The sequence below is a fragment of the Cyphellophora attinorum genome (genome assembly GCF_001299255.1).
Source record: "Cyphellophora attinorum strain CBS 131958 chromosome Unknown Contig14, whole genome shotgun sequence".
NCBI classification, from domain to species: Eukaryota; Fungi; Ascomycota; class Eurotiomycetes; order Chaetothyriales; family Cyphellophoraceae; genus Cyphellophora; species Cyphellophora attinorum.
The window spans coordinates 170,617-184,137 of NW_017253242.1; the positions used below are offsets into that span (position 1 = coordinate 170,617).

Sequence of the window (13,521 nt, forward strand, 5' to 3'; positions counted from 1 at the left end):
TCCTGCTGTCTCGCACTCAATGGTTAAAGGAGATGAGATGATGTTCATTAGGAAATCAGGGGTGTACAAGCCCATGATCTTGGACACGGCTGCGGGCCGTCTCGCTTCGCTATCGAACAGCGGCGAGATATCGATAGGCGTAGATAAAGAAGCCAAAAAGGTCAGGAAAAGCAAACGTTTTGAACGATTTTCTTCACACTATGATTGACGACTAGTATTACAGCTCGCACCTCCGCGCCTTGGAGGCCGAAAGAAACTGACTCTAGGAGAATTTGGTGTGAAGCCTTCGGACGCAGTCCTAAGCAACAAGTCTTTTGTTGTGGACCTGGTCTTGAACGGGAAATGCAGAACGTTGTGCCACTGAACAGTCTTGAAATGAATCAGAATTGAATCGCTCCTGCTCGAATGCACACCAAATGTGATGCAGTAGTAGTACAGTGCAGATAGCTCTCTCTCTCTCGATCCGTTGTTCAACTCTTTCCACCACTTCCCAACACAACTGAATTGAAATCGAGATCATAATTTATGTCCTGACTCTCGAGGGACAAAGAATGCACAAGGGTCGAAGGTGTGAAGTTAAAGAAGTAATCTCTGGGCCACTTTGTTGCCGTGATCGGGTACCCCGTCGGATGTGATATGCATCGTACCTGGGGATCGTCATTGGTCTCTGAAGACTTTTTGTCGTGGTCAGGTCTTGTGTCGCGTAAATTCATGGTCGTCATTGAGGGAGAACAAAAAGCATGGAACAGATGATCTCTAAGCAGAAGAATCATCTCTCTTGCGCTTCTTGTTGCCTCGCTTGCTCTCTTGCGATGAGCTGGAGTCAGATCCACTTGATGAGGATGACGAGGAAGCCAGAGCAGCGGCCTGGGCAGCCTCGTACAGGCGGTGACCCATCTCCTCGTCGTATTGTTGAGGGTTCAGCTCGCCGTTCTCAAGCACGCCCATGACGATGGCACCAGAACCGTGTGTGCGGGCGTGCTGTGCCAGGTTGTCAGAGCGTGAGAACTTCTTGCCGCACTCACCGCACTCGAAGGGCTTGTCATGAGTGTGGAGAGATCGATAGTGCCTCTTAAGATGTTCTTGACGGCGGAAGCGACGCGAGCAGAGAGTGCAGACGAATGTCTTGGAGGGGTCCTCAGTCAATGACTGCTTGCGACCACGGCGGTTCGTTGATGGGGCGCCGCCGGATGGCGAGCCATGAGCGTGGCCTTCGTGACCATCGTTGGAGCTTGACTGGCTGTGCGAACCGGTCGACATGCCAGTCTGCTGGCCATCGGCCGTCTGAGGACGCGAGCCATCAGCAAGACCTTCAAATTCGAACTCGCTGCCGTTCATGGCGTGGATGTGACCGCAATCGTCAGAGAAAGACGAGCAAGGAGGCGATGGAAGACCAGCGCGGGCCGCCTCTTCTTCGTCGAAGGAGCCGAAGCTGTGAACGCTGAGGAAGTCCTCTTCTTCAGCTACAGGTGACAGCTTCTGGCGCTTGTCACCGTTGTAGGCCACCTCTTCAGAAAAGTTGACGAAGCTGAACTCGTCCTCAGATTCGAGGTCGCTGCAGAAAGATGGCTCAAATGCAGGGGCTACACTTGACGCGTTGAAAGGGTCGGTTGGCTCGTGCGCAGGGGTGATAGGGAGAGTGGTAGTGGTCAAAGCAAACTTATGTTCTTCTTCTTCGAGGGGAAGTGTTGGTAGTGGTGGGAATTGTTGTACAGATGGAATGACGGGTGCCGTTTCCAGAGAACCAGAAGTCAGGTCGCGCAAGTTAACAAATTCAGCAACGGGATACGACGAAGAAGATGATGCCGGCGAGGCGGGCCCTAAACTCGGAGAATTGCAGCCGCTCAGCGGTCCGTGGCCTCCAAGCTTGGCATCTCCAGGATGCGGGAAGACATGAAGTTCTGCGAGTTCAACATTAGCCTTGCTTTTTCCTTCTTAGTGACATTCATATACTCACCAGCAGACTCGCTGTACTCGTATGGCAGCATGGGCGTTGTCACTTCCTCCTTGCCAAACTCAATGGGCAAGTTGAAGTAGCCAGGGTGGATGGGCGTTTGGTTTACACTGCTTGCAGGTGGGCTGCTAGCGGTCGATGGGCACGCCGACAAACACGGCGTAGGTGGTCGTTGATCCATCAGATGCTCCATGTGACCCTTCGCCATAGGCATCGTCAACGTGAGAGGTGGCGATGCGCTGTGGCTCATCATTCGCTGGGGCAGATACTGCGGCTGAGGGTATGGGTGTGGTTGCCAGTATTGAGGAGGTGCTGGGTAGCGTACGGGCTGCTGGTGGTATCCCATGTGGTGAGCATACATCGGCTGCTGCTCTTGGGGCATCGGTGTGAAGATGGCGTTGTGACGCGCATCTGAGTCCGGTCGATATTGGTAAAACTGAATCTGAGGGGTAGCCATTGCGATGACAGATCTGTCGCGACGACTGCTTCGATTCTATGTGTATATACGTCAGAAGGCTGGCGTCGTCGAGCACAGGCCTAGTTCGCGGGTGACCAAGGTTGTGATTCGGACTGATTCTGTTACAGGTTGGCACAAAGAAGTTCTTGCCGCAAATTCCAGATGGAGGTCCAATGAGTGTTGTGGTGTGGTATGCTATACAGTAGCTGAAGGATGGTGTTCAGAGTGTTGCCGTCGTCGTCAAGCGATTATGGTATGAGTACAATGTTCTTACAGGCCGGTCAAAGGAAGGTACTGGATAATGTTCACGGTTGTATGGTACAAGATAGTGAACAAGATCCGAAAAGTAGGCCTGGTCAAACGCAAGGTGTTTAAAGAGTGGAAGATCGCGAGACAGAACGACAACCTCAATATGATGAATGAGGGACAGGAAGGAGTGACGAAGGTCCGAGGGCATGCATCGAAGGATAAGAAGATCGATAGAGGCCGGAACCAGACTCGGTCCTCGTCTGCAGTGCTTCAGCAGCGTGTGAGGCAGTCCACCAGAGCAGTCCACCTACCTGGGTCCAGAAAGTGGTGGGGATAGGACAGGTGCCTGCATTAGCCAGGGACCGAGCTGACCAGGATGCCAGGGGAGCCATCCGTAGTCACCTTTCTAGCCTCCTAGGGGCGGCACCGGCTCCATCCATATGCTTTCTAGTGGAGTCCACAGTCTCACCAGGCAAAAGCCAACTTTCCAATCCGTCTCAAGAAGTGCGCGCTCCATCCGTAAAGCAGCAGCGACTAGGCTGTGCTGCCACACACCTCGAGTGCCGTATGCACGGGAAATTGGATAGCATCAAGAATATCGTCGATGACGCAGATCTGATCCATCACTTTGTTCAGCACTCTGAGATTCGCCGGCAAGAGGCATTTGACAAACGAAAAAGCATGTTGAATGCTGGAGTGCTCCAGAGTTGATGAGTTGAGTTGCTCCGAGTAATGCTCATACCAGCTTTCTGACGCGTACACGTTGAGCATTGCTGGTTCGGACGCAACCAAAACAACTCGCATTCTAGCCGAGTCAGAAGCTGGCTGGCTCGCGATGCATGTAGACATGGAGATCGGACGCGCCGCTGCCAGAGAGGATAAGCTGGCAAGCATGATGAGATCACTGTATACCAACCCAACCACAATGTTGATTGGTGAAGCCCGGTTTTATGCAAGCGAATGGCACAGTATATGTGTATGGCTGGACATCGGCCTGGTATTTCAGCCTGTAGTTTGGCCTGCAGTAGTCAACAGCTCTTCGACCACAGTATGCAGGAACTCGAAGAAGAGTGGTTGGGCCGTTTTGTGGGAGAGCCGGGACGTGACAGTCGGTGGACGCGCTTGGAGAAGGCGACTCGCGGCATTACTCTTGATGCTGACAGGCTCACGCAACACGCCAATCAATTTATCGATTGCAGACTGATCCGCGTGATTCATCCATCACGATGGTCTATCATCGCTCCTTCAGCAGCCCACCACGCATGCCGCTGATCTCACTGTATACGACACAGCGCGTTGACATTCTAGACACCTGTGATCAACACGCGTGCTGCCAGGGAAAAACTCTCGCCACTGTCAGCGAGAGAAAAGATTCTTTCGACGCGCGACGCGTGACTGAGAGACATGCATGCAGTATACCAATATACTGTACGTAGTAGATTCGTGGGGCGTTCGGTGTGCCGTACATACCTTAGCACAGCAGCTGGCCGGACACTATTCACCTGCCCAAGACATACATGAGCTCCGTGAAAAAGAAGCAATGGATGCAACAGTATGAGGTGCACAAGTAGTAGAGCCCCGATGATTTAATCGTGACCAAAACGGTGTCACCTCACTTTCTTCTGACAGAGTACAAACTCGCTTGCCGGTAGAAAAAGACATGCTACTGCATCGTGGTGTTGCTTTCCTTCTTCCCCGGCCTCGCAGTGGAGCAGCCCAGCGTGTTTCACATTTTGCTTTCTACCAACCACGACGCGTCGATGCGGGCTTCACGCCCTTCTTCCTAAAGCGCGCAGAAGGAAACGCCTCTGAAAATTTTACGTTCATGATGGATCGCAGTTATCGATAGGATCGATCAGAAAGTCTTGATTGCTGCCGCGGATGAAGCCATCTTTCCAGCGCTGCGCAGTGGTGGGATCGCGACTCTATCGTTCGCTCCTGCAGCAGACCGGCAGCCTCTACCACGGCTGAAATCACGTCCCGAAAATAGGCACTGGTCTCACCGAAGTCACTGTTCATTCGGCCCTGTTGTGCAATAATGAATTCAGCCCTGGTCTCTCGCATCGAATGAGATACTCGAGGACATACTGCCTTATCATCTGCGATCATTGTTGGACGGACGCTGCATAGATGTCACTGTCACTCGTCTAAGTAGTGCATCATGACCGACGAACAGATGCACACACCTACGATAGTCAAAATTAAGTGGTCTATTTCCAACTGAGCACAGACCGAAGGGTAGCAGTGACTACAGGCAGCTCTGCGAAATCTAGGTCCGCTTGTACCCGATTCTCTAGGGACCACCGCAGAATTATTGCTGCTTTTGCGCCTTTTGGTCCATACTCGTCGCCACCAGTACTCAAGCCCAAGCCAGAGGGCTCCCAGCTGCGCGGGCGATTGACAGATACCCTTCCACCGGGCCTCTTAGCCTGAAGCTAGGACGTCTGTAATGCCCCGTTCCAAGACACCAAAATTAAGCCCGCCCGTGCCTAGCTTCCTTCCAGAAGGCATCTCTATCTCATTCGACTTCAAGGGTCTGCTGCCACGGTGCCACCGTCGGGATATCCTCAGAAAAGTTTGGACTACGAATTGTCGCAGAAGCGTCAGACTCCAGTCGACTCACGCCCTCGCTTCAGGAACAAAGGTAGCATTGTATTTTGTGTGTGGCCTTGAACTCTTGGGCTGCATGGCTCTACTGCAGGAACAATGCTCGGGTTTTCACTTTATGCAGGTACGGCACTGCGACTCCAACTTTTGCCTCTGCCCGTGTATGCAAGCTGTGTTTCAGAAACGACAATCGCTTCAACCTCGCTTCTTCTGCCTGTTGTAACGGTTTTGACTCTCTGCCGAGTCCCATGAGTCCGCAGCTCACGCCATCAAAGGTTCGGCACACTCTCACATGTCAGCGAGTCTCGACTTGAAGTCCATCACTCATCATCCATCTCGAGCAATTCTCACTTTGGTCGTGCGGTCGATCACATCAGTCACGATGGAGGCCCAAACAGCCAAGATCCCACTTGGCCGCACAGTCAGCGCAACTTATTGCTCAGTTGAAGACTTTGCACAATAGTCGTCGATCCGCTTGGAGACCATACCGAGCTAATCACACCAGTGGCGTCTCTTTGGAAGAATCCCACGTTACTTCGGCGGAAGCACTTTCCATGCTCTTCCGGGGGAAATTGCTTCCAATCCACTCTTCTATCAGCTTATCGCGGCCACCCAGAACGCCATGGCTTGACGGGTCCTACGGGGAAGATTGATAGCCGCAAGCGATTATTGCTCGTGCTTAGCCAGGTTTGGACATGGCTTGGGCACTTTTCTCCGCCCGTTGTGCCATCGAGTGGCATCGACAAAAGGCTGCCGTTGGTCCAGAGCTTCACTGCCGGTCCACCATTTCATTACCGATTGAGCGATTTTGGCGGACTCTTTCTCATGGAACCGGCATGCTCAGCCGCTTTCGGCAACCCATCAGCTCGTGCATGCAGCAACGCATCATCAGCAATTTCCTGTCGGTAGATCAGAACATCGGAAGATCAGCTGTCGACGTCGACAGACAGTTCTACGAAGAGGAGTCAAGGCAACTTCGTCATAGTAGAGACCTGGACTGTTGATCTGGAGTATGGCATCCTGCTCAGGGCCTGCCCTGGTCGTCGAGCTAGGTTGTCCCCGACCGGCCGGACGGCACCGGCTTGTCCAGCACTAATTATAATCGAGCACGGGAGATGGCATCATTCAGCTGCAAATTTCGCCCGATCCTTCATCCTCGTCGCCCACCCACCGAGCAGTCTAAAGCGAGGAGTCTTGCGCAAAAACTCGATTGCGGGAGCGAGACAAACCTCAAGGGTCTCGTCGTCCCGCAAAGACTCAGGCCACAAGGCCAGAGCGCACATGTGAGTCCCGAATCGCTGGCACGATTTTCGTGGTTGGTGGCTTGAGGTTATGCACGATATACCTCACACTGCTTGACGTGAAAGCTCGCGAGCCGCTACCACATTTGACATCCAATTGAAATACCCAGCTGCTATACTCGGCACCGCTGGCCGAGGTTGACTAAAGACTTACGAAGGCCGGAGCAGCCACGAAGTGTCGGCGAGAGTCGCGACTCGCGAGACACAAACGTCGACTCAACAAATCTTGACGACGCCACGCGGAGGACCTAGATTGACGTCGCTGCCATCGGCGAGAATTTCGTCGGCGGAGAACTGGTCATTTGCCACCCATCTCCGCCCCAGGATTCGCGAGGACCCTATTCAAGCTGAATCGATAGTATCGATACCTATCCTTCCGCTGATATCACACTTTCAGCACAAGCCAGTAAGACAATAAGCTAGCAGTAGACTAGGGAGTCCATTTACAGAAACACAGATACCACTGACTCAGTGACTTGCATAGGTCATGAAACAAATCATCGAATTACTGCCGAACAGTGATCTGTACCGTGACCAAGTGATCCTGCTAGAATTGACGTCCACTCAAAGACCGACGGAAAGCCATAGCGCTGTCTGTGACAGATGTACCTGCATGGCTTGGCGCGTGAGCTGCACGTGGCATGCAGGGGGGCAACGTTCCAAGATTCAAGCTGGTTTCATCTGATCTCTTTCTCATGCCGAGTCCTTGCCGTTGTTGCTAGCGAACATTGGGATCCGACATCGCCAACGGCAATACGGTAGCATCAACAGCTGCATGCCGCAAACACGACTCCATCACGCTGTGCTACGATCAGTGGCGTTGACATCGCTCATCAAGACAACACTATGCCGACGTGCAGCGTGCTATACCAGGTCTTCGCTCACGGCCGAGTCAAGGAAGACTCATGTGTTAAGATCGCTACAGATTTTTGCGACGCATCATCGTCGTGACATACCTGCTCATTCGACCAACGGCCGGTGGAGGCAAGTGCAGAGTGCATGTCATATGGCAATGCAGAATTGTGTGAGGTAGACCGCAGCATTCCCGCTTTACTTGTCGTGAAGAACATGGCTCGATGCGAATCGTAGTCGATAAGATAGGAAGGAATCTCGTAAATGTCTATAATCGTCATCTCTACACTGAGTATCCATATCATATCCTCAATGCCCTCACCAAAACCCACAACACGACCGGCACAACCACATTATCATTCGCCGCTGTCAGTACGCTCTCGAGCAGACTTGCGCCGCAGGCCGCGACCGTGCACTTGAGTAACGCTGTACCCATCTCAAATGTCGACACAGTCCAGTCAGCCCATCCGCCAAGCCTCAGCCAAAGCCAGGCAAAGGAAAGCCCGATGACGACAGCCACCGCGAAAGCAAGGCTACCTTCCAGACTCTTGCCTCCACCCCAATACCACTTTGTCCGCCCGTAGCGACGGCCGATCAGTGATGCAGCAGCATCGCCCATGCCCACGCAGACTACGCCAGCGACCATGCTGATATCTCGCTGCTCGACCTCCCAGCCTTGCCAAGGATCTTGACCCGTTCGCTCGACACCCGCCAGCGACAGCCATAGAGGGATAGCGCAGCCGACAAGTAGAAAGATATGGCTGACGATGACAGGTCCGCGATGATCACGACCGTCGGCATATGGGGCAAGAAAAGTGGTCAGAGGACGAGAGATAGGTGGAAGCTGAGAAGCTCGGAAGAGGTCGAGGAGCAGGAAAACGGCCAGAACGATGATCAGGGCCAAAGCGAAGAAGCAAGGGTCGACGAAGATGGTCGGGAGGAGCATGGCGGACATGGCGCCGTGGAAGACTTTGCGACGAGTATCGACTTCGACATACGGTGCGAGGTTTGTTACGACGATCAGGCTCGTGCCGACTACCAGGACGCAATATGCGGCTAGAGCAAGTCGTGTGTTTGTTGGCTGGGAGATGAGAACGATTGCTTCCGTGAGTGAGGCGAACGAACCGTCGTCGGTTGTCATGCGTTCAGGCAGGGCGATCCACTCTGTGAGCCGGAGCCAGTATACCCATCCCCGGAATATTGGTATGTTGCCAAAGAGGTACCCGGCTGCCCAGCAGAAAGGCTCATTGCCATTCAGTGCAGTGACTTGAACATAGTGGCGCACAGGTCCCATGATGATCAGGACGACCAAGACGTAAACAATGGCTGCGTAGAGGTACTTCCTGATCTTAGCCTGTTGCAGAGTGAGAGCCAAGAAGGGTAAAGTCTGGACCTGTCGATGCCTGTGCGCCCGTCGCTCAACCTTCATCGCCATCGGATCGAGGTCAGAAATTGTGGCTCTTCGCTGGGGCGGCTTGATGCCATTCGTGACCGATTTGACGGCCGAAACCGGATCTACTAATGTTCTGACGCGCTGTAATGACTTTGGCTGTGGCTTCGCACGCTGATCAATCTCGTCATCGGAGCTCTCTGATGTAGGGACCGGTTCTGACATGAAAGCGGAGAATGCCCGTGTCAGACGGTGCGAAATAGCGCTTTTGTGCGGCACTTTCGCGAACTTCCATCGAGGAATTCTAGCCAGCTCGACTTCCCATTCCATGAGGCGGCGGCAGAGGACGAATACACTCAGTCCGCCGATCCATAGGACGGACTTCAGGATTCGTGCTTGTGGAGAGCTCGCAAAAAGGAAGAGGTGGATCAAGCCTGTAGACAGGAGGTCGAGCTCGGCTGGATCCAAGCTTGTCGTGGTGAGGTAACTCAACGCTTGACGCAGTGACCGATGTAGAGGAAACAACAATACGACCATCTCTTGCTTTAGGCTGGACTTCGTGATATTCTTGGAGTAGTCCGATGTTGTTGTCAAGAGAGGTGTAACTGTCAGGATCCAGCGCACGTAGAAGGTGCTGGAGTGCGTGCCTAGCACATCGAAGAGAGCGTCCGGAAAGGACGACAAACCACACACGATGCTTGTTATGGGACAGCCGGCATCTTGGTCAGCCAACACAAGTGTGATCGCGAAAGGCAGGATGACAGGGTACAACAATGGGCCAGGATCAAATCGCGAGGGTATGTGATAGCCGCGCCTCAGAGCTTCGACGGGCGGTCTCCCAGCTTGGTGCTCCTGGAGTGCTCGAAGTATCGGGTACAGGCCGTACAGCAATGGGGGAATGGTAAGAAACGACGTGACCGACACCACTGATGCGTAATGCCGGTCCACCCGGTTCGCGGTGAGCCATTCGAGGCCAACGATGACTGCCAGGAGTACAGTCTCTGTCACACGGCGAACGATTTCTGCCTTCTTCCGTTGCCGATAGGCCTCTTGCTTACGCTGTTCTGCCAATGCATCTTTCGCATCGCCCGCCCTTGCTAGCTCGGCGAACGAGACATTTCTCGTGGCAGGTGGTGTAGGCAACGGGCTGACGGCTGGACTCAATCCTCGCGGCGTAGAGCCTCTCAAGCCCTTGTGTGTCCGAACCGGAGGGGCTGGTAGACCACGTAGGATGGTGCCCTTCTCATCGTCGGCTTCTGTTCCACTTTCGGTAGACGTGGCATTCTGAGAAGCAGGAGGCGTCAATTTATTCGGATCGTGCTGCTGCAAGGTGTTTGACCGACGGAGATATGGGTGCGGCGACCTTTCGAGGAGTGGTCGCTGAACACTTGTGTCCGACTGTACCTCTGGTCGACCCAAACGTTCATCGGGTGGACGCAGGTGATTCATCACAGCGTTGTAGCAGTACGCCGGAGCGACAGGCTAACTGTCAATCATGGTGGATAGCCATAAGACAGAGCGGCGACCATGCTGGCATCCGCAGACTATAGGCTTCAGTATTGGCTCATGCCATGCCCAGCGCTGAGAAATGTTGAGGACGCGTGTTGTCATCTCGACTGTGGGGAGAAACTCACAAAATTCACATGCTTCAAGTGCGACCCCAAGCCGCCTCCGCACACCACTTGTACCTTCTTCATCAGATTTCTCACACTCGAAGTTGTCGCGTATGGAAGCAGCATCATGTCGATAACATGGCAGAAGCAGTGGCAATGGCAGCTCCTCGCAGTGACCTACGGATGCAACTTCCATGATCTCGCAGCTCGTCCTTGATGTGCGGCAGGAGATGATGCTGCACTTCAGTGGTTCTGACGGAGCATCTACATCACATTCACATCCTTCTTTCTTGCTTCGACAAGCATCATCGTAGCCAATATGCCTGAATCATTGAACGTCATAGCACTCATCTCAGGTGGAAAGGACTCTTTTTACTCGATTCTTCATTGCCTTCATCATGGACACAAGGTGGTGGCCCTTGCTAATCTATGCCCTCCACAGCAGGCCGATGGTAGGACGGTCGACGATATGGACAGTATGACATATCAGACCGTCGGACACAAAGTCATTCCACTCTACGAACAGTGCATTAATGTTCCAGTATTCCAGAGCCGATCAGGGGTAGAAGCATATGTATGCAGCAAGACTATCAGCCGCCTGATCAGCTCGAAAGACTGACCGGCAGTGACGAGGCGGAAGACCTTCTGTCTCTGTTAAACACCGTCAAGCAAGCCATTCCGGCAGCAAATGCAGTCTCCAGTGGTGCCATATTGTCAACATACCAGCGGACCAGGGTCGAATCGGTGGTTCTGAGAATGGGCATGACCCCGCTGGCGTATCTATGGCAGTATCCCTTCCTCCCTCCGCCACCAGAACGGAACGATTCTTCCACTGGTCTGCTCGACGACATGCTCGCTGCTGGCTGTGACGCGATACTGGTCAAATCAGCCTCGTATGGTATCCCTCCGACACTGCTCAGCAGAAGCCTCGGGAATGCCGGCACGATCATCGCGATTGGTCACGGCTTCAGGAACAGGAATCTATTCATCGAAGACGAGGCCGAATATCGTGCTAGTGTGCTTGGAGAGGGTGGAGAATACGAGACACTGACAGTAAATGGTCCTCGCTCTCTGTGGCGAAAGAAAATCAACTGGAGACCAAGTCAGACGTGGGGGGATGGGGACGCTACCTTGGAGCTCGACAATGCACCTGAGGTTGTTGCTCAGGACCCGGAGGATCAGCACCTGGAGCAGCCGCTTCGGATACCGGCTGAGTTCGATGTCTCATTTGCAGCCATTGTCAACCAATGTCGGCAACACAGCGTCGATGAGGTGGCAGGCCGCTCTCGTCCGCATCCTCTCCAGGCCGACGAGACTTCACAAGCTTTCGGCGATCAGTTACTGCAGCATACAATGGCATTCTCGACCCATCACGTGGCCGTCACGAATATCACAGCTGCTCTGAGGCCCAGTCTCATGGAGGAGGGTGCCACTGACCACATTTTAGGTGGAAGTGCTAGTTTGGGCGCTATGTCAGCCGCTCAGCAGATGCAGCAGATCTCACTGGTCGTCAAATCATTTCTGCAGATGTTTTCGAGACTGTTGGGACTCTATGAGTCCATCACCGTGCGAAATGTTACGTCGACGATGCTTTTGCTGGCTTCTATGGACGACTTTTCATCAGTGAATGTGCACTACGCAGAGCTCTTCTCTTCCATCAACCCTCCAGCCCGCTGCACATTTGCAACTGCTCTACAAAGCGATGTCAAAGTGTCACTGAGCATAGTTATCGACTTGAGACATGCCGATGCAAGACGTTCACTCCACGTACAAAGTCGAAGCTACTGGGCACCTGCAAACATTGGGCCGTATAGTCAAGCTGTGGCTGAGCGACTGAGTTCTATCGGCTTCGACGATGATCCAGCTTCAAGAGCAGAGCTTGTCAATTTTGCTGGACAAATACCACTCCGTCCCATCACGATGGAACTGGCGTTTGAGGATGAGCTGCAGAATATAGCCCTCAGTCTTCAGCACCTGTGGCGCGTTGGTCAAGAGCGAGAGGTCGATCTATGGATGTGGGGGTTGGCTCTCCTTGCAGGGTCGGCAAACTTCGCTCAAGCTGCACAACAGGCCTTCGATATATGGTACAGACGGCATTCCGCGCCCACGGGATTGGAAGATGGCAATGAAGACCAAGACGAGGAAGTCGACGTGTGGGATTTGGTCCAAAACAGGACACGCTACGATGGTCGCGGCGCCACATATCGAGCGCCGGCGAATGCTCATCTACACACACTACCAAACTGGCAGTCACTCGACGGGAGCAAAAAGGCGGTGCCACCATTTGTCGCTGCAGAAGTCTCACAACTTCCTCGGAGTGTTCCCATCGAGTGGTGGAGCATTGGTCTCGGACGACTTCCCAAGGGCCCTAAAGCGTGTGCTCGGCAACGAGAATGCAAAATATGTACAGGTGAGACAAGCGACATCGTCCACAGAACGCTGCAGTACATACATGGAGAGGAGGGATGCTTCGTGTCCGTCTTCGTCAGACTCAATTCGCCCTCAGCAGCGCGCGAGTATCACGATGTGCTGTCGCGTCTGTTCCAGCACACTCACGACGCTGGCCGCAAAGTCGTATCCGGCCACTGCTTGCTGAATGGATCAGTCGGCGCCCAGTACTACTCCCGCATCGCTAATAAGCCGTGGATGCGAGGTATCGCAGTGGTGCCTTGTCATGACCTGTACTTCGGCTGTGCTCCTTCGCAGTCTGACGAGAATGCTGATGCCGACAACAAGCTGGAGGCTGCTGCTCTAGTCTTTCTGGTGCGGACGGAGGAGTCCCTAGACGGCAACAGTTGGGGTCTTCCTTCTCTCACGTCGCTGGAGGCGTCTTACATGACTGCGCTGAACAACGGACAGGCCACATCCTTCGATTCTCCAGGCATCACACCCAGAGTTTCCGACCTTAGATCGACTAGCAGTGGAAGTATGGAAGGCTCTGAGTGATTGCAGATTGGCGAAGTGCCTTGAGCTGGCAGTCCCTGCGGTGTGAACCACTTGCCGAAATCGATGATTGATGTGCTTCGGTAGGCGGCACTCGAGGGCTGAAGGATGACCCGATGAGGGCGTTTGGGAGGCACCGCTTAGCGAGCCTGTTA

The 13,521-nt window shown here is 53.5% G+C and overlaps 3 protein-coding genes across 3 annotated transcripts; 1 reads left to right on the forward strand and 2 right to left on the reverse strand.

The window, feature by feature from the left end:
• Positions 1-756: 756 nt before the first annotated feature.
• Positions 757-2,411, reverse strand: AB675_3305 (Zinc finger protein; the record flags this gene model as incomplete). Its single annotated transcript, XM_018143344.1, has 2 exons — positions 757-1,901; positions 1,958-2,411. The coding sequence occupies 2 exons, from the start codon at positions 2,409-2,411 to the stop codon at positions 757-759; spliced, it is 1,599 nt and encodes a 532-aa protein (XP_017999753.1).
• A 5,310-nt stretch (positions 2,412-7,721) lies between these two features.
• On the reverse strand, positions 7,722-10,259 carry AB675_3306 (Dolichol kinase sec59; the record flags this gene model as incomplete). The annotated part of the gene is made up of 1 exon (XM_018143345.1): positions 7,722-10,259. The coding sequence occupies one exon, from the start codon at positions 10,257-10,259 to the stop codon at positions 7,722-7,724; it is 2,538 nt and encodes an 845-aa protein (XP_017999536.1).
• A 740-nt stretch (positions 10,260-10,999) lies between these two features.
• On the forward strand, positions 11,000-13,369 carry AB675_3307 (Diphthine--ammonia ligase; the record flags this gene model as incomplete). Its single annotated transcript, XM_018143346.1, has 1 exon — positions 11,000-13,369. The coding sequence occupies one exon, from the start codon at positions 11,000-11,002 to the stop codon at positions 13,367-13,369; it is 2,370 nt and encodes a 789-aa protein (XP_017999668.1).
• Positions 13,370-13,521: the final 152 nt, after the last annotated feature.